Raw genomic sequence first — 21,738 nt, 5'->3', positions numbered from 1 at the left:
ATACTTTTTTAGGTACCCTCTGCATTTTTGTGGAATCTTAGGGAAACTCCTAAAACTCCCTTAGTATATTTACTGGACAGACACAAACACATCACTGCTTCTGGGAATGACCATGTTGTACTAACAACTTAAGAAAGAACATATACCTAGTAAGTAGTATTTGTTAAAAGAAAGAAAGAAAGAAAAAAAAAGAGAAAAGAAATATAAATTATTCCTTAAAATTAGGTCTAAGAATAAAACCATTTATCCCTAAATTTGACTTGGTATGTTTTTGTTAGAAAATAAAAACTATCTAATTCAAATTGCTTTCTTCATGTCTTAGCGCCAGAAAATTAAAAAAACAGACTTAACGTCCAAGCACTTTTTTCAAGCTGCTCTACTCTGATGCCTGAAAGCATCAGTCCCTTCTGTCCCTTTACATGACCGAGAGCTTTAAGAATAGTAGAATCTCTCATGCTATGCTTTAGCTTGTAAGCCACCAGAAAGTCACACAGAAACAAAGTACAAACGTTCAAATATAAAACAAGAAGACAGAGAATAGAAGCTGCACTAGCAGGTAAGCAGAAAGCCTAAAGAGGAAAGACACCAAGCTCTTGTTAAGGCCTAAAACTCCCTTGGAGAATTAGCCACCCTTTCCAATGAATGCCACAGACCCTCTACTTTAGAAAAAGACACATATGGACAGCCACATACAGAAAACTGCGGGTTCAGAGATTTCCTAAACCTATCTATTATCTTCCAGGAGTTCATGATTCTTAATCCCAAGGTTAAGAGCCCTGGGATTAGGACAATAATCAATTTTAAAAGATTAGGTAGGAATTAGATAGGAAACTTCCCTCAAATGACATGTATACATTTTTTAACAGAAACCCATATGGACAGAGACCTTGAAATTATTTGGCTTTAAGAAATAAAGCCAAGTATGGCACTGGCATACATGTTTAGACAGAAGCACTAAGAATATTTTGCCTAAGAAACCTCAGAACTGTGTGGATCCAGAACAATTTCTGAGGCCATGACCCCCTTCCTCCACCCCTAGTATAGCTTCCTGCTCTTGGTGTGCTTGGTTCTGAGCTTACAGGAGCAGGCAGGAACAGCACGTGGCTGGAGGAGCCCTACACATCTGGGCAGCTGAGCCAGAGTGGGGTCCAAACTATCACTCTGTCACTTAGTACTGTGGCCCTACCTCTTTCACTTGGAAAATGGAGATAACGCCACCTACCTTGCGAGGGTGCACACACAGAACGAGCACAGTGGCCGGCACAGCCAACGCTCACACTAAACAAAGACACGCATGGAACAATTCTCTAGCATCAGGCCAGGATTTATATGCCCAGTGAATTTTATGATTGAAAGTTTCTCCTTTACAAATTTTAATTCTGAGAATAATGCATAAAAGAGATCAAATAATACTTAGGTGTTTTAAGCAGAGAGTAAAAGAACTAATGCCTTGCTGTACCCTCACCAGATAACCATGACTCTCTAATAGGATGTACAGCTATCCCTTCCAGACGTTTTTGTTTTTTGGAGACAGGGTCTTACTTTGTTGCCCAGGCTACAGTGTTGTGGCATCATCATAGCTCACTGTAACCTCCAACCCCTGGGCTCAAGTGACTCTCCTGCTTCAGCCTACTGAGTTAGCTGGGACTATGGCACACACACTACCACACCCACCTACTTTTTTCTAATTTTTGTAGATAGAGAGAGTCTTGCAAGCCTGGCTTTAAGTAATCCTCCTGCCTTAGCTTTCCAGAGTACTAGGATTACAGGCAGAGCCATCCGGCCCGGCTCCTTCTAGACAGTTTACAAAAGCACTCACCAATATGTATACGTCTATTTACCTCAAAAGCAGTATTGCACAATCTGTATTTCCAGCTCACTTAATAATGTATCATTACCTAATAACTCATCTCAGTATTTTTTTTTTTTTTTGCAGTTTTTGGCCAGGGCCAGGTTTGAACCTGCCACCTCTGGTATATACATGGTTGAGCCACAGGCACCATCCCTCATCTCAGTATTTTAAGGAAAACATTTTAATTTTGGTTTCTTTGTACGTATATGCATGAATATAAATCAATACTTATTCAACAGATATTACTGAATGCCTATTACGTGCCAGGCACTGCTCTAGGGGCTTGGGACAAAACAATGAACAAAACAAAGAGCTCTCCGTTGTGGAACTTAAGGTCTTCCTAGGGCAAACAGACAAAAAGCAATAAGCATAACGGATAGGGAGATCATATACAATATTAGAAAGTGCTAAGTACAGTTAAAAAAAAACAAAGTTGCTCTTCCCCTAAGGGTCCTGAGGTGATCTATGAAAATGGTTTACTGTTCACTTGACCCAGAAAACCCCACAAAGTCATGCAAGTCCAGAGGATGAAACCCAGGCCATCAAGGGTACGCATATACAAAAAGCCATCAAGTGTCTGAAAGATGGCACTTTAAAGAAACAGTGTGTACCATTCCTACGTTACAATGGTGGAGGTGGTAGGTGTGCCAAACAGATGGGCTAGACACAGGGTTGGTGGCCCAAAAACAGTGTTGATTTTTTGCTGTACATGCTTAAAAATGAGGAGAGTAATGCTGAACTTAAGGGTTTAGGTGTAGGTCACTGAGCAGATCCAAGTGAACAAAGTGTCGCTGAACTGACAGCTCTTGGTCACATTAATCCATACATGATGAGCTCCCTGCCACACTGAAATAATCCTTACTGAAAAGGAGTAAATTGTCCCAGAACTAGAAGAGGGGATTGCACAGAAGAAAAAGATATTCCAAAAGAAACGAAAACTTACGGCATGGGAATAGATATAATATAAAATAAATGCAAATAACAGAAGAAAGATATTGGTCATCTTTATTTACAAACCTATTTCAAGTGTCTTCACAAGATGGATTAGATGACTTCTTAGCATTAGAGACACGGATTACTGTGTGCCATCAAAAAATATTCATTTTTCCAAGAAGGAACTTTGGAATTTTTTAAAATTGCAAAATAATCCAGTGTACTGAAATATGGATTGAGCATTTCTAGTTTGTAATGCTCCAATGAGTGTCAAGTCTGTGCTCAAACTTTCAGAAAGGTCCAAAGTCTGGACCTGGTCCAAAGTCTGGACCTTTCTGAATTAGCAGTGCTTGGACTATTTTATCAGTCTGTAAAATGAAAGTTTTTTGTTTTTTTTTATTTTGCTTTTTACTGTTAACAGCTAAAGCTGGTGTGAAAAAAAAAAGAAAGACTATCAAGGAGAAAGGGAGTACAGGGTATAGTTGTGCATGGACAGGTCTCTTTGGATAAGGACAGAGGAGCCTGGGAGGTGGAGTAGGGTCAGATGGGGAGCCCTCATAAGGTCAAGAGCTCTTCCTTCAAGAGGGAAAGAGGTAGAAACTGCAGGTTCTGAGGAGAGAAGATACATGACTTGACTTTGTTTATAAGAGATTCTTTGGCTGCCTGTGGAGAAGGGACGAGAAGCAGGGTGGAAGCACGGAGGCCAGACAGAAGGCTGCTGTAATGATCTGGTGAACGAGTAACAGAGCCTGGACTCAGGTGCTGGGAGTGGGGGAGGTGGGAGCATCAGTCAGATTCTGGATCACACACATACTTCATCTACTGTATATTGTTTAAATGTGCACACAGGTGATAACTTACTTTGAAATAATATGAAACAATCTCAGAGTTGAGAAAGTTCCAATAGTACAAAGAATTCCTGCACACCCCTCACGCAGACCCCTTATTAACATTGCACTGCTGCGCCTGCGCACTCTCTCCACACACACAGTCATCACCAAACTTGGACCCCAAAATCTTAGCACCCACTGGTGATTTCTGTCTAAAACTATTATTATTACAGTGGTTCCCTGATTTTCTTATTCCTTTTACATTTGTTACTTCACCTTCTATTGTAAGGAATAGCGTAATATTCCAATTTATTGGAATATTCCAATTTTTATTCGCTAAAAAAAATCTCCCAATTCTTTTTTTTTTTGTAGAGACAGAGTCTCACTTTATGGCCCTCTGTAGAGTGCCGTGACCTCACACAGCTCACAGCAACCTCCAACTCCTGGGCTTAGGCGATTCTCTTGCCTCAGCCTCCCGAGCAGCTGGGACTACAGGCGCCCGCCACAACGCCCGGCTATTTTTTGGTTGCAGTTTGGCCAGGGCTGGGTTTGAACCCGCCACCCTCGGTATATGGGGCCGGCGCCTCACGGACTGAGCCACAGGCGCCGCCCAGAAATCTCCCAATTCTTTACTCATTTAATTAAATTAGCATGGACCCATGGATTACTATTATACTCTGGGGTTTCAGTCTACCACTATCATTATTTATTCTGGAGCTCAGTGGCCCTGCATGGCCAGTGGGAGCCCATTCAAACCACCTCTATGTTCCCGCCGTCCTTTGGGCACTTCCTTACTTTCTGGCACAGCAAGATGCTCCAGGCTCATTTTGTATCTTCTCTGCCCTAGTTCTGGAATCAGCTACTTCTCTAAGGAGTTCCTGTTAGTGAGAATGATATTTTGAAAATAAGATGTAGATGGTAAGATGTGTGCATTGTTCTTGGTATCTCACTGCTTCTAGACCTCTACAGACAGAACTGGGGCACATACGCACACGTGTGTGTATAGACACACTCATGTCTATTCTATATATACATATATTCAGAACTATTAGTTCATACTGACACTTCCAATTGCAATTCAACACCAAGAATTCACTTTAGCATTGCCCTTTCCATATTTATAATTTTTCTCTCCAAAAGGAAGAAACCTGGCTTCCATTACCCACAATTTATTTCTGCATTTGCTCAAGCCTGAAATACACAAAGTAATTTCAGAATCTTTAACCCAAACCACTGTGAAAAGTCAGCCACCAATTAGAGTTTAATACTAGTTCATAGTTATTATAGTCCTTATTAGCCTAAGGCAGCAGTTCTCAACCTATGGGTCGTGATCCACAGGAACTGTATTAAAGGGCCGTGGCATTAGGAAGGTTGAGAACCACTAGCCTAAGGGCTGAAGATCCAAAGGTTATTAGGGTTAGTTCTCTACCTTTCTTCCTCTGCCAAGTCCTGGTCACATTATTCCTGTGAAATACAGTGAGGTTTATTTCTGTTTGCATTCTTTTTTTATTTTTATTTTTTTACATACACATGTGTTTATTAGGTTTCCACTTTTGCCTTCACAGAATTAAAAAGGCTTAAAATTTAATAATAATAACAACGTTTAAGATAAGGACTAGAAACAAAGACCTCGTAAAGAATGAACGACAATAAATACATTCAGAAAAGAAATCACATGATTGCTGCGTCGAAATATTAAGCAATAATAATACTGCAAAGAAAGTAACATTCACATTGTCAGATAAGAGTATGTCTATTATAGAATGCTTTGACTCTGAGGTTCAGTATGGAGTCATCAGTTAACAACTTATTTTTTTTCCCAAAGTCTCAAAAAACAGACAACTAATATTTATAAATAAAAGTAAAAGGTAATTTCAAAAGACCGATCATGCCAAATCTTATAGACAACAGAAAAAGAAGAAATATTCAAAATCATTCTACTTAATTTGGATACACCTGATAATAAATTGGAGAAAATATATTATTATAATAAAATATTTTATTATATTATAAAGGGAAATTATAAACATATTTCACTTATAAATGAGGATGTAATATCCTAAACAACGTATTAACAAGTGAATTAAAAATTAATATTTAAGTAATGTTAGAATTAAATCCAATTTATGTGAGAATAAAAAAAAAAACTTGTCAACTCCATTTTTGAGTATATGCAACATTATCTTAATTCTGAAAGTCAGAATTACACAAAAAGGTATACTTGGAGTTACCCTTCCCCAGCACACACTCGCTGTCCTCTCCAGCTCCCCTGACCCGCTCTGTCCCCAAACCAACTTCTCTGCTTCAACTTCATCTTTCCTGTGTGTTTTCCCCCAGGAATAGGGGGGGATAGGTAACAGGTATTTTGTATCTCCTTTCTTATTTTGAAAGGATATTCTTGCATTTTGTTTTTTCTTTTAACACTTTGTCCTGGAAATCACTCCATATGAGTCACAGAGGTCTTTCTCAATCTTTTGAGGACGTAAAAAAAAAGTGGCATGGGGTGGCGCCTGTGGCTCAAAGGGGTAGGGCGCCAGCCCCGGCCAAAAACTGCAAAAAATAAAAATAAAATAAAAAATAAAAACAAAACAAGACAATCAGACTCATTAAAAAAAGAAAAATAAAAAAGTGGCATGCCCAACCACGTGGCTGTATCACAATTTATTCAATCATACAGGCATTTATTCAGGTTATTTTCAGCATTTTACAAATAAATATAAACAAGCTGCTATTAATAATAGTGCCTATGTATTTTCACACTGTTGGGAGAGTGTCTTCAGGGTGAATTCTTAGAAGTACCTCCGGGTTCAAAGATAAATGCACACGCAGTATCTTAGACGTTGCCAAAGTCCGTCCAAAACAGCTACACCAACCTGCATTCCCATTAGCAACGTACGACAGGGTGTTTCCTCACAGCCCTGACAGCAGAAGGTGCTGTTATATTTTTAAATGTTCGCCAATCTGGTAGGTGAGAAATGATACCTCAGTGGAGTGTTAATTTGCATTTCCTCAATCAAGGGTAAGGCTGCGCATCTTTTCATCTGTCGCAGTTCTCTCCACACACACACACACACACACAAAATTTGGTGACCTGTCTGTTACTTTTCCTATTTTCTATTTGGTCTTTTTTGTTTTATTTTTAAGATTAAAATAATGATTTTAAGGGCTGGGTGTGGTGGCTCATGCCTGTAATTCTAGCACTCTGGGAGGCCAAGGCGGGAGGATTGCTTAAGGTCAGGAGAGTTCAAGACCAGCCTGAGCAAGACCAAAACCCTGTCTCTACAAAAAAAATAGAAAAAAAAAAAAAATTAGCCAGGCTTGGAAGACTGAGGCAGGAGGATCACTGGAGCCCAGGAGTTTGAAGTTGCTGTGAGCTAGGAGGATGCTGCAGCACTCCAGCTGGGGTGACAGAGCAAAATCTTGTCTCAAGGGGGAAAAAAAAAAAAGATTTTACAGATATTAGCCCTATCTGTAATATATGTAGCAAATATTTTCTCCCAGCTTATTAGCTGTCTTTTGATTTTCTAATGATATTTTCTGGCTATCCAAAAGTTTTTTCCTTTTTAAGAGTGAGATCCTATTGACTTGAGATGCTGCTATCTGTATCATGCATTACATTTCCATATATATTTGGGTTTATTTCTAGGGTATTCTTTCCTACTAGCCTGCCTGTCTACTTATGAGCCAGGTGCACGCTGTTCCGACTACAGAGGCTTTAGGGTATGTTCTGAGGCCCCACAGGGCTCGCTCCGTGGCAGTCTCCTATTCCGGTGTTTTCCTGTCTTTTCATGCATACTTCTTTTTCCACGTGAACATCGCCTTTCTAAAAAACATCGATACCACTGATACGTGTGGTCTCAACCTTGACACATGATTTTATAGTTCTGCACATTGTGTTTTCCGTGTTTCCTTCTCTAAGAGCTGTTGTCTTTATTTGCTTATTTATTTAGTCTCATTTTCATTCTCACGCTTACTCACTAGGTGCTAATAGCAGCACACCCCCCACACCAAGCTGTCACAATTAAAGATGTCTCTAGGCATTACCAAATGTCCCTTGGAAGGCAAAAATCATGCCCAGTTAAGAATCATTGCTTTAAACCAGTGGTTCTCAACCTGTGGGTCGCGACCCACAGGAACCATATTAAAGGGCTGCGGCATTAGGGAGGTTGAGAACCACTGGTCTAAACCAAGCAATTCCACTCCTAGGAATAGATCCAAGAAAAACTTTAGCCCATTGTACCAAGGAACACAAACAAGGATGTTCTGAGCAGGACTATTTATACAAAAGCAAAAACCCAGAAACAAATCAAATGGCCATTAAAAAATGAATAGCTAAATTAGAATATATTCAGGTAATGAAATATTTCATATTAGCAAAAATGAATAAGCTATAGCTAACCCAAAAATTTAATCCAAATTTAGTTTAAAAAATTTAAGTGCTTAAAACCTTTTTTTTTTTGTAGCGACAGAGTCTCACTTTACCGCCTTCAGTAGAGTGCCATGATGTCACAGGACTCAAAGCAATCTCCAGCTCTTGGGCTTACGCGATTCTCTTGCCTCAGCCTCCCGAGCAGCTGGGACTACAGGCGCCCACCACAATGCCGGCTATTTTTTTGTTGCAGTTTGGCCGGGCCGGGTTTGAACCCGTCACCCTCGGTATATGGGGCCGGCGCCCTACTCACTGAGCCACAGGAGCCGCCCAGTACTTAAAACCTTTAAAATAAGTTAAAAACCAGGAAAAATTAATGAATATATTTGGGAATACTTACATATATGATAAAGCACCCCTCTCACAAAAAGGGAAAGAGACTGGCAGATGCACTTTGGGAGGCCAGCGTGGGAGGATTACTTGAGGTCAAGAGTTCAAGACCAGCCTGAGCAACATAGTAAGACCCATCTCTACAAAATGTAGACATATTAGCTGAGATGGCAGCATGCACTTAAAGTCCCAGCTCCTTGGGAGGCTGAGTCAGGAGGAGCATAGTGAGCTCCTGCCTGAGTGACAAGAGTGGGACTGTCTCTGGAAAACAGTTCCCTGGGTGAGGACTGGAGACAGACAGTGCCAGACTGTAGATAATGTTCTGCTCTTAGGCTGCGTGATAAGGTCACACATGTTCGCTATGTTAATACATAAATAAATATGAAAGAGCCATACTTGGATCAGTTACCATGGTGCGTCACCAATTAAGGATTAGGATTTATTCCAATCTGTACCTCAGAAGTTAAAATTACAAAACCTTATTAAACACAAAGTCTTACCCCCTGCCTGTGAGGCCCAGGGTCTGGTTCCTACCTGTTTTGGTGGTGGTGTCTCGCCTCCTCCTTCTCCCAACCTTCAGACTTCCTTAAACACATCCACTGCTCTGCAACAAGACTCTTCCCTACCTATATGGCCTTTCCTGGACCCTGCCCTGCAGATGGCTCCCACTGTGCCTCACGTGATGCAGGCCTCGCCTCCCAGAGGGATGTGCTGGCCCCACTCACCCTCTGCTATTCTTTTGCCCCATATCCTGCTTCTCCCCATTTAGCCTCATCACCATATGACATCAGATTATGCAATAGCCTGCTGGTCTCTTGTTCACTCTCCACGCTCCCTGCAGACTCTGTGAGTGCAGGGACTTGGTGTGGTCCATGCTGAACAGTGCTCAGAACTAGGCCCCTGGGTACTCAGGGCAAATACGAATGTTTTGGCAACACGTCTCATAAACCAGTGTGACATCAGAGCTGGAAATTATTGAAAGGTCAGGCTTCACTGGAACTCCAAGGGTACAATGGGTTTAACATGCTTCTCAAAATGTACTCCACAGATTACCTGAGACACAGTTGGGGCGTTTGTGATACGCAGCAGCAAAAAAGGTAGAGCTCTTAGGCTTAACCTCAGAGCCACTGAATTGAAATTTCTGTGCTGCCTGCCAGGAACATGCGTTTTCCACAAACTGCACTGGCAATTGTCACACCTGCTCAGGTCTGAGAACTATTGAACCCGGGGTGGGGGTGGGAGTGGGGGTGGGTATCAAGGCTCAGAATAATGAAGCTTAGTTCTTCAATCAAGGCTCAGAGAACTTGGGGTAGAATAACATGAGAAAAAGTGTCTAAATGTTTGAAAAAAAGGTGTGCCATCCAAAAGCAAGGCATGACCATGTCAAGGAAATTAAAGGTTAGTTACAATGTAGGTTGAGAAAGCCTGATGAGTTTTATCTTTTGTAAATCAAATAACATCTAAATAAAAATTATGCTATAAAATACCAAGGTATATTTCAAATATCATGACAGAGCATCTTTCTCTTCTATTCTTACAATTTTTTTTTTTTTTTTTGTAGAGGCAGAGTCTCACTTTATGGCCCTCGGTAGAGTGCCGTGGCCTCACACAGCTCACAGCAACCTCCAACTCCTGGGCTTAAGCAATTCTCTTGCCTCAGCCTCCCGAGTAGCTGGGACTACAGGCACCCGCCACAATGCCCGGCTTTTTTTTGGTTGCAGTTTGGCCGGGGCCGGGTTTGAACCCGTCACCCTCGGTATATGGGGCCGGCGCCCTACCGACTGAGCCACAGGCGCCGCCCCTATTCTTACATTTTTATACCTAGTGGATCAGTCAAAAGTTATAGATTAGTATTTTAAATGCTAAGAGAAGCCAGCAGCTTGTTCCAGTCTCTGACTCAGTTAAGTTCTTACAATATTTTGACTGTTTGAAGGAAATTAATAATGGGATGTTAGGCAGTAGATTAACTGAAACTAAATACCAACATGGCTAGATTTATTTTTGGATGGCTGAGTTCATCTCTTCAAAGAAAGGAAGCAGGACTTGTTACATCGCAAAGAAAGGAAGCAGGACTTGTTACATCGTGAGCTATTAACTTACACATCACCATAACAGCCCCCAAACATAGCAGAGACAAAATGTATTTAAAGATTAGTAAAACACTGAAAGTTTGGATTTCACATTAGCTAGGATTTAGTGTGGACAGGTTACAGTCAATTACCTAAGGCTCACAAAGATACCAGAAGTTAAGTCAGTAACTTTCCTGCCAGTTTCAGAATCAAATTAGTTACCAGGGCCTAGTCCCTCTCCCCAAGAGCAGACCCTGTTCCAGCAGTATGGATAAACAGACACATGTGAAAAGTCAAAGACGCTTTTATTTCTGCCATTTATATATTCACTCAGAAAACGCTGAGCCTCTGTCTGTGCTCCCTTCCCTGCTCTCGCCTAGCTCATCAGAGAGGGCGTAATCTGTGAGGCCCCATGTGTGAAGAGCATTTCAACATGTGGACAAACGGTGACAGCTACTAAGTTTCTGATGGGCCCTGAAAACCTGGTGCTTCCAGGCCAAAACCAAAAAGCTACTTTGGGCTTGGCGCCTGTAGCTCAGCGGCTAGGGCGCCAGCCACATACACCAGAGTTGGTGGGTTCAAACCCAGCCCAGGCTCGTCAAACAACAATGACAACTGCAACCACAAAAAATAGCCAGGTGTGTGGTGGGCGCCTGTAGTCCTTGGCTACTTGGGAGGCTGAGGCAAGAGAATCACTTAAGCCCAAGAGTTTAAGGTTGCTGTGAGATGTGACGCCAGGGCACTCTTACCCAGGGTGACAGCTGGAGACCCTATCTCAAAACAACAACAACAAGAAAAAACCAACAGGCTACTTTGGCTTCAGAAGAGCCAAACTGACTTTAGCTGCCTAAAATGAAGCCTCAAGAAGTGTCAACCTGGTAGTCCTCCCTCTCTCTTCTCCCTGTTATCTTGTGAAGGAACAGCAGGTGAGGGGACTGGGCTCCCAATCACAGATCCTGCGCAGTGGAGGCACTCTGCTGCTGCTGGGCAGCAACTGCTTGGTGAGGGGGCGAACAATCACCAGCATCTGCCCTTTGTCTGTGAACTGCCTGGAGTTCAATGACATTATGCTTTTTTCCCATGCTTATGCACAAATAACCCAAAACCCCTCTGTACTCACACACCCAAAGCAGTGGAGACTTAAAACAGCAACATAATTTGTGTTTTTTTTTTTTTTTTCAGTTTTTGGCCGGGGCTGGGTTTGAACCCACCACCTCCAGCATATGGGGCCGGCGCCCTACTCCTCTGAGCCACAGGTGCCACCCAGCATAATTTGTGGAATACAGAACCAGGACCATTTAATAGGAGCCACTTCTGGGGACCCCCTGCACACTCATGTGGGCACGACAACATTATGTTTCACAACTCGGCATCTCTTAGGGAAAACTGTCCACTGATCCAACACTCCCCTCCTTCAGATAGGGCCTGCCCTGGCTCCATGGCATGAGCTGAAGCTCATTCATCTTCATGTATGTGTAAGAATGCTTACACCAGTATTATCTAAAAAGCAAAATTGGAAACAACCCCAATATGAATTGATAAGAGAAAGAATAAAGTGTGGACAGTCACAGAAGGGACATTAGATGACAATGAAGATGATCAAACTGCAGATACAACCACCACCAGAGACACATCTCAGAAACAGTACACAATCTTCATAAAAAGTCACTGGTGTACCATTTAGGAGCACTGGCACCTGAGGCACTCTACATTTAAAAAAGGAGAAGGATGGAGGTGACCGCAGGTAGAAAGCAGGGACAGGGTAGAAACACGCACTGGTTGTGTTCTGCTTCTCAAGCTCATGGGTTTATCTGCTTTATAATCTACGCAGATATTACAAATATTCCTTTGTATATATCAAATTCCATAATAAAAAGTTACCAGCCTGGGAGTCCAAACCTTACTTGCCACTAATGCGAGCTATCCTCAGAGACAGGAGGACGGCATCCTGGCGGCTGGGGGTGGTGGGGTCCTAGCTGCATGATCTAGAACAGCAGTTCTCAACCTGTGGGTTGTGACCCCTTTGGGGGTCCAAAGACCCTTCCACAGGGGTCGCCTAAATACATCCTGCATATCAGATATTTACATTACGATTCATAACAGTAGCAAAATTACAGTTATGAAGTAGCAGTGAAAATAATTTTAAGGTTGGGGTCACCACAACCTGAGGAACTGTATTAAAGGGTCGTGGCATCAGGAAGATTGAGAACCACTGATCTAGAAGGACAACTGCCTCCATTTCCTGCTTGTCAAATGAACACAGCTGGCTCCCTACTGCAAGGGCCACTGAAAGGATGAGATGAGATGAGCAGTGGGTAAGCCCTGAGCTCTGTATGCGCACTCATTCACTGCACCATGCAGATCGCTGCTTCCTCTGGGGAATATTTCTCCTCCACTTCTATGGAGCTCCCAAGGCCTGACTTTCCCCCAACCACAAGGTGAGAAGTAACATCAGGCTTAGGCAGCAGGAGTATTCCTCCCAGGTTGTATGACAAAGGGATGGAAATCATTTGAGCCACAGGGTCCCAAAAAGACATTGTCCTAATTTTGCTCTTGATATGCCTGGAGCTACCTTTTTTTTTTTTTTTATAGAGACAGACTCTCACTGTACTGCCCTCGGGTAGAGTGCCGTGACATCACACGGCTCACAGCAACCTCTGACTCTTGGGCTTACGGGATTCTCTTGCCTCAGCCTCCGGAGCAGCTGGGACTACAGGCGCCTGCCACAACGCCCGGCTATTTTTTTAAGGGATGGGGTCTTGTTATGTTGCCCAGGATGGTCTTGAACTCCTGGCCTCAAGTGATCCTCCTGTCTTGGCCTTCTACAGTGTTGGGATTACAGGCCTGAGCCTTTGTACCTGGCCTGCTAGGCTGGTTTTTGTTCCTCCCAGCAGGTCAACTCAATCTTTCAGTCTGTGAGTACTCAGGGTTATCAAATACAAACAACCCCTTTCCTTGATTAAGTTAATCAAGGCAGGTTTCTCTTGACTGCATTCAGGAAGCCTAGCTGGTTCAGGAGGAAATGTCATTTTATTTCAAAAGTCCAGGCACAGTTCAGGCTTTGGCTAACAGAGGTACAAAGAGATGTTAGCAGAGAATGCTCAAGTGTGCTGCTGAGACTGCTGAGTGTGCCTTCACCACCTCCCCACAGGTGACAATTCCCTCCGACATCAGAGAAGACAAGTGAGTGCAGTGGAAGCAAATCACCTGCCTTGCCGTCTAATAAAACACCGTACTTCAGAAGTAACAGCCAAATAATGCAATTCTGTTAAAAATATGATTATCCCCTGGCAATCTGACTTGGAATCAGACCACCCACTCCTATTCCTATAAATAAGCACCTCCTCCTGTGAATTCCTGTGTCACTGAAGAAAGGTAACAACTAGCCACCTAGACACATATGTATCTGAATTAGCCACTTACAGGGTGAGGGGTTAAAAAATGGTGTATGTAAAATGGGATTCTTCCTTTGAGTTGAGCGCCTAAGCTCCCCCATCAGTCTATTAGGACAGAACCTCCATGAGAGAGCAGATGAGGCCGACAGGTCACTGTGAAATAAAAGCCTGCTTTCTCAGGTGGAAGTGACTCTAACATCTTAGGCCTGTTTGCCTAGAATCCTGTTCACTATGCTCATTCCCTTCAATGCCAAATTCCTACCTTCATCAGGAAATGGAAGCTCAATGACCCAGAAATAAATTGAACAATGTATTTCACTGAGGACGCTTTCATGTTTATCTTCATTAACTCTTTGGTCCTTGTCAAGTATGCTGAAAGCAGGATTCACGTTTTGGCTGCTGGGTCTGGAGGATCTTGAAATCTAGACAATTGGTACTTTTTTTTTTTTTTTTGAGACAGAGTCTCACTCTGTCACCCTAGGAAGAGAGCTGTGGTGTCACAGCTCACAGCAACCTCAAACTCCTGGGCTCAAGTGATCCTCTTGCCTTAGCATTCTGAGTAGCTGGGACTATAGGTACCCACCATAATGCCTGGCTATTTTTATTTCTTTTAGTAGAGATGGGGTCTCGCTCTTACTCAGGCTGATCTTGAACTCCTGAGCTCAAGTGATCCTCCTGCCTCCGTCTCCTTGACTGCTGAGATTATAGCCATGAGCCACCACGCCTGGCCAACAATTTGTACGTTTAACTGAGGCAGGAAATATTTCATGTTTTGGAAATAGATATATTTTATGCAAAGAAAATTGTTTTTGTAATCTCATACTCTTATATTTTAACAGCAAGAATTTTTTTTTAAAAATTAGCATGTTATCCAGATGAACTTTGCTCCCACCCACAAATGAAATACCACACACTTAACAAGGCCACATCTTTTCCTTTGTTCAGAGAAAAACACACATGCACTCACAAGAAGCCTGTTCTCTTAAGATGAATGGCTTGAGTGAACAGTAACTCATCTGGCATGACAGGCTATTCATAAGCATTTACACAAGCAAAATGGTAAAATCACGAGGAGCTCACACTACGACGAGGTGTAAAAAACAGTCCCAGCCTCACCTTCCAGATGCCCATTTCGGCACCACTCTTATTCACTAAATCTCCTTTCTATAAAATGTGGTGGTTCCTCAAAATCTATATTCAGGGAAACATTGCTCCAGTGCATATTAATATGCAGGCCTTAGGAAGGCTTCTCAGCACTGAGGTCTCCATGTGTTTTGTACTTATAATATGTAGCATTTCTATTCCACTGTATTTCCAGAACACACCTACCCTTAGCAGATTCATGCAAATACAAACATCGATGGTGAGGTTATGAGACTAATCTGTCAGAACAAAGCAAAATCAGAAGTTGTAGGTAATGAGGTCTCAGAACATCTTCTTCAAATACATAATGTATTTCATAAGTAATTTCTAGAGAACTTGGTTCTGTTTTAAGAGGGTTTTCTTTAGCAGGATCCAACAGTTGAACATCACTACTCCCCAATGTACGTTTTTGGGCAAATATAATAGATTTACCAAAACAACAGGATATTTGTACCATGAACCGACTTTAAGGTGAAATTGTCTTAAGGTGTCTTTCCTTTCTTCTTAACTCACATGGGGTCTGCAATTTTGTTCAATAGTAAGGTATGGATTTAATCTCTATTCTATAGATTCCACAACACACAACCAGCAAATTAATTTTTATGTTAGCTTTTTCCCACGTGTCCCTACAAATAGGTCAAGTAGATCTTACCAGGAGCATTGCTGATGTTCCATTGGGTCTGGACAAGTGGATGGACATTTCAGGGAACATCCTGTCAATGCGGCTGATCACGTCATCAACGTACCTAAGTGAGGGGGAAAACACACATGTATGAACTAGAACCTCAATCAAAGAAAGAACTAAAAACCAGCAGGGCACAGTGGCTCACGCCTGTAATCCTAGCACTCTGGGAGGCTGAGCGGGCACACTGCTCGAGCTCACAGGTTTGAGACCAGCCTGAGCAAAAAACGAGACCCCGTCTCTACTAAAAATAGAAAAACTGAAGCAAGAGGATGGCTTGAGCCTAAGAGTTGGAGGCTGCTGTGAGCTATAATGCCACGGCACTCCACCCAGGGCAACAGATTGAGATTCTGTCTTTAAAAAAAAAAGGAACTAAAAACCTACACTACACTAAAGACTTCATGTTTATTGGTATATGAATATATTCTTCAGAAGGCAAACAGGAATACAAGGCTTTTTACATCAGACACTATTCCCCTGTTCTTCCCCTTGCCTTCCTAGAGCCAACTTTTTTGTGATTTTTTGGTATTTACACCTCTTTCTAAATAATGGGGTTTTTGGAGACAGTCTCACTTTGTAGCCCTTGGTAGAGTACTGTGGCCTCACAGCTCACAGCAACCTCAATCTCTTGGGCTCAAGAGATCATGTTGCCTCAGCCTCTCCAGTAGCTGGGACTACAGGTGCCCACCACAACACCTGGCTTTTTAGAGACTCTCTCAGGCTGATCTAGAACTCCTGAGCTCAAGCAATCCACTCACCTTGGGCCTCACAGACTGCTAGGATTTCAGGTGTGAGCCACTACGCCTCATCTAAATCATGTGTTTTTAATGCTAGCTTTTGATTTCTCATTTCAAGGCAAGGCCTACTAACTTTCTTCTGTGGGAGGTCAGAAGCAGGTGTGCCACCCTTCTGGCCACACTGTTTACCCTCACACCCTCCACCCTCCTCCCTCCTTCTGGTCCAGGGCTGGCTGGGCTCATGCTGCCGCTCACCTCTGGGCCGTCTCACCAACTTCTGTTTGTTTCAGTCACCTGAATAACTGATTCCTTGAATGAAATTCCTTCATTTTTAAATACCTGAAGTCATTCTTGTTTTCCTGGTTGGATTCTAATCCAAATGATAACACAATTTTGCTTGAATCAGTATTGTTTTTTCCTAAAACCTCTGCATATTATTTTAATAGCTGAGCCACAAAGCAGTTTAGTAGTGCACTGACTTACCTACACAGCTTTTTATTTTCCTGTATTTCTGTTTTGCCTCGATTTTCCTTTGACTGGTTTTCTATGTGCCAATTATAGTCTTTTCCTAAACCTTCTACCTAACTGCACAACTTCTCTCACTACAAACTACAAGCTATCCCGCTCCATTTTTACCTTGGAGATATCCCACCCCAAGAGGCATGCCTGTTCTTCTAGCCCAGATGAAATCTGCATCTCTCAAGGCTTGATAATAATTGAGATCACTGACATGAAACACTTAGTATGGGGGTCTGCACACATTAAGGACTCAGTAATTACATGTGTTCTTATTGGTAGTCCCACCACATACCCCCCTGGGCCTGTTCCACAAAAATGCTCTTTTAGAACGAATTCTTCCCTGCAGTACAGGCTCACTGTGAAGACATCATAAACAGAGCCAGGTTGGGCTCAGGTCTTCTGAGAATAACAACATTCGAGTATTTGTGTTCACCATCTGATCACGCTGGACACAAAAGGGATGCATAGCTGAGACGAGCAACTATCTATTAAGGATTCTGCATTGTATTTCATATCTGTTGGATATGATGAATAAAATTACCTGTCCATTAAGTCAGGGACATACAAAGGTATATTCTCTTGTGGGAAGAGGAAGATGAGTTCTCTGTTCACAACATGAAAAGATTTTAGTTTGAACCTCTGGGGCTCATGAGAGACAGCAGACAACATAATGCCATTTGTTGAAAAGTGAGTATCAATATTATTAGCTGTGAAAGGCAGAAGTGACCCTACTGATAAATCTATCAGGTTGTCCTTAGAGAATGTTATACAGAGTTTTAAACTTTGAGTTGAAGAAGGAAGGAGAAAACCTACAGACAGCCCAGAGGTGGGTAATGATGACAGCACAGGTGGGTGAGGAGAGGCACGATGGATGAAGCGGATTTCCTCCGGGGAGAGGAATCCCCAAGGGGGACTCTCATATTCTTCAAGTACACAACAGCTTTAATGAACTCAGTACCAAACAGCATCTTCCACCTCTCAAAAGGACCATACCATGGGGATACAGCACCAAAAGGTGAACTTGGGCTTTTTCCATGTCTTAGCAATTGTGAATTGGACTGCAATAAACATTCTGGTACAAATATCTTTGTTATGTGATTTTTGGTCTTCTGGGTATATACCTAGTAGAGGAATTATAGGATTGAATGGCAGATCTATTTTTAGATCTCTAAGTGTTCTCCAAACATCTTTCCAAAAGGAATGTATTAATTTGCATTCCCACCAGCAGTGTAGAAGTGTTCCCTTCTCTCCACATCCACGCCAACATCTCTGGTCTTGGGATTTTGTGATATGGGCCAATCTTACTGGAGTTAGATGATATCTCAAGGTAGTTTTGATTTGCATTTCTCTGATGATTAAAGATGATGAGCATTTTTTTCATATGTCTGTAGGACGTGCACCTGTCTTCTTCAGAGAAGTTTCTCTTCAAGTCCCTTGCCCAGACTGCGATGGGATCACTTGTTCTTTTCTTGCTTATACGTTTGAGTTCTCTGTGGATTCTGGTTATTAAACCTTTGTCGGAGACATAACCTGCAAATATCTTCTCCCATTCTGAGGGCTGTCTGCTTGCTTTACTTACTGTGTTCTTGGCTGTGCAGAAGCTTTTCAGTTTGATCAGGTCCCAGTAGTGTATTTTTGAAGCTGCTTCAATTGCCCGGGGGGGGCGGAGAGGGGTCCTCCTCATAAAATACTTGCCCAGACCAATTTCTTCAAGGGTACATGTGAAAATTAGTAAATGTAGAATATAATTGTCTGAACACAATAACTAAGAAAATGCCAGGAAGGCTACGTTAACCAATGTGATGAAAATGTGTCAAACTGTTTATAAAACCAGTGTATGGTGCCCCACGATCGCATTAATGTACACAGCTATGATTTAATATTAATAAAAAAAATTAAAAAAAAAGGTGAACTTGCTCAGGAAGAACAAGAGGCATTTCTTCAAGGGAAGACTCCTTTCTGTTGCTTTTTTTAATGGTTTAGAAAACAATCTTTCCTAGATGGCTAAGAAACAGACTGTCTACACATCCCCTCTCAAGATTCCTTCTAGATTTACAGCTTCATGACACACAATCTTGGATCTAAGCTTAAATGCTAAAAAAGAAGTTACAAAGTAAAGAAAGGAGGAAATTAACCTATTTTTCATCACTACCTGATGTTTCTTGAAATGGCAGAAGACATGACAAAAACTGCATGCTAAAGTTTCTACTAGGTCACTGGAAACACTTCTGCATTTACATACTTCCTTCCTAAATCTATATGTGCAGTGTAAAACCAGTTTCTTCTGATTCAGCAGGAAGCAAAAATCCGCTGTCCTATGTGCACAGAGGTCACTGCTAAGCATATGCTAATGGGGAAGGGGAAGGGGTAGGCCACGTCCTCTGAACTGATCCTCAATCAATAGCCGTCATAGCTCTGGACAGCAGGAAGCAAATGAATATGCAGAATTTCAGTACAAAGGTAACATCATAATTTGCTCTTGCTTATACCTTTCACCTTGAAGGCTTCAAAATATGTTCTGGAACCTAGTCTTTTTATTTGGCTAGGAAAATAAAGAAATGGGTAAGGGGAGGCGCCTGTGGCTCAAAGGAGTAGGGCGCCGGCGCCATATACAGGAGGTGGTGGGTTCAAACCCGGCCCCAGCCAAAAACTGCAAAAAAAGGAAAGAAATAGGTAGGTTAAATGCTGACCCCAGGTCACACGAAAAAGCCAGAAACCAAGCTCGGTGTGTAAGAAGCTAGAACTCCACTCCAGCAACTTGAATTTGCCTGCTGGTCTCAATAAGGGCTAGAGTTCTAAATGCTCCTTGCCATTTCTGGATTTCTTTATTTATATAATTTTTACTCGCAATGGCAGAAGAAAAATAGTTCCTAGGAAAAATATGTGCAGCTGGCACAGCAAAGTGGAGAGATCTGGGGTGATTTGCTGTTGTTGTTTCTTCCCCAATCCGTGGCCTAAGCCAAAGCTCAATTCAGATTTTATTAAGCAAGAACAAATTTTAAGGAGATTGTTTTTCATTCATATGCCTAACACAAAGGAGATGCAGATTTCTTTTTACAGGTGACATTACGTATTGGCCAAAAAGAGAAAGTCAGCTGCCATCTTTAGCTGAGGAAAACAATGTCTAAATTCTAGAAGCAAAAATCAAAACACTTTATTTTCAAATAGATTCAACCTTCAAAACACAAATCAACCACTAGTGACTTGACAGAAATAAGGAAAGCCTGGAAGCTCAAATTAAAAATGTGGAGACAAAAATGACATTCTCTTTTTGTCAAGGGTGGGGTATGGGAGATGGTCTTTGGCAGTACTTCTCAAGATGCTGCCTCCCGAGGCGGCGAGCCCCGCTAGCGTCTGCGCAGAGCTCTGCAGCCTGCACGGCGCCCCACTCGGAGAGCAGGGCTGAGGACAGGTAGGAACAGCGTGCTCTCCTCCTACACTTCTACCATATGCTGCACTCCGTTCTGCAGCAGAATCAAATTACTTTAATTTTTACCTTTGGAATATAGGCAAACAAGCAGTAACACAGCAGTGGTGACTGGTTTACACTTGAGCAGACGTGGTGCGGAAAGACATTAATTTAGTGCCAAATTGAGCAGTGAGTCACAATTTGCACATATCTGTCAACCTGTTAACAGGGTAATAACTTGGAAAGACTGCTGTTCCTATTTACATTACAGAAGCCTTTCAAAAATGGATTGCTGCTTGGTTCTGCTGCTTGAAGCACTTGGCTGATGGTCCAAGAACCCACCTAGAAATACAAACTTCTAGAACCATAGGTTCAAATCAAGGTATAATTCGTAACTACACTATTTTCAGAAAATTAACTTTTAAGCAACTGGAGAATCCTGTTTCCCTGTCCTGCTCCCTAGTTACAATCAGGCTCTCAACCCACTTGTTTGTCCAGTGGAACCCAAATGAATCTTCCTAAAGTTTTGAATGGCTCCCTCAGGACTGAGATTCAGTCTCAACTGCCTCCAACATCTCTCTGCATCAGGAACAAGTTCACATTGCCAAATTTCTAATGTGGGTTTCTGGAGCCCTATAAACCTTGTTCTCTTCTGATTTTCTTCAAGTAGCTCAACCTGCTCCTTTAGATGGCTTTAATCAGAGAATTAAAGAAAACCGAGACCTCAGGGGCCGTTCTCAGCCAATGTCCCATCAGTAGAGGACTTCAACAGCAATCTCCAAGAGGTGGTCTACATAAATGCTCTGTGACATCACCTCACAAGGCGGTCTCTTTTAGGACAGGTTAATGGTCAAGTCCTTTTAGATCCACTTACAGAATCTCGACCCAATTACCCAACTTCATTCAGCCTGTGGAATGGGAATGACACAAATATTTCCTCCAAAACCTAAAGGGTTTCTGCAAATACCTAAAAAACTATTGGGTTTCCTAATTTCTTTCATTAGTGGTTTTCAATCTTTCTTGGGTCGCAGATCCCTTGAGCTACTAAAAATTAGAACACATAGCTGCAGTTTTTACATATAATTTTCTGCAGTTCATAGGCCTTTTAAAGTCCATTCATGGACCCCAAGAATCCTTTTTCTAGAACTGAGGTCTCTGGTTTTCTTTTTTGTTCCATTATAAATGGTAAATTTTAATTTTCAATAAAGTTATTTTCATTGTAGGAAAAAAGTCTATATAATTTGTTGCAACCTAGAAGTGAACACAATTGAAGAGGTATAAAAGGCGACAGTGAATCTAGTATTTCCAATAAGCTGCAAACCGCGCTTCTGTGATAGCACTCTAGCTTAGTCTTGTTTATTTTTTAACTGACAAAGAGTATATATATTTATCATGTACAGCACACTGTTT

The 21,738-nt window shown here is 42.0% G+C and overlaps 1 protein-coding gene across 4 annotated transcripts in view; it reads right to left on the bottom strand.

The window, feature by feature from the left end:
• The window catches only part of MED27 (mediator complex subunit 27), a 225,568-nt gene that overhangs the window by 53,654 nt on the left and 150,176 nt on the right, over positions 1-21,738 (bottom strand). For all 4 annotated transcript variants that reach the window (XR_008373858.1, XM_053559137.1, XM_053559138.1 and 1 more), the window contains exon 4: positions 15,634-15,727. Coding sequence is in view for 3 of the 4 variants with exons in the window: in XM_053559137.1 (XP_053415112.1) it covers positions 15,634-15,727 (94 nt within the window). In the remaining variant the exon portion in view is untranslated. The remainder of the gene's footprint in view (positions 1-15,633; positions 15,728-21,738) is intronic.

This window comes from Nycticebus coucang, chromosome 2, assembly GCF_027406575.1.
Source record: "Nycticebus coucang isolate mNycCou1 chromosome 2, mNycCou1.pri, whole genome shotgun sequence".
NCBI lineage: Eukaryota > Metazoa > Chordata > Mammalia > Primates > Lorisidae > Nycticebus > Nycticebus coucang.
This window is presented reverse-complemented; position numbering and strand designations above follow the sequence as displayed.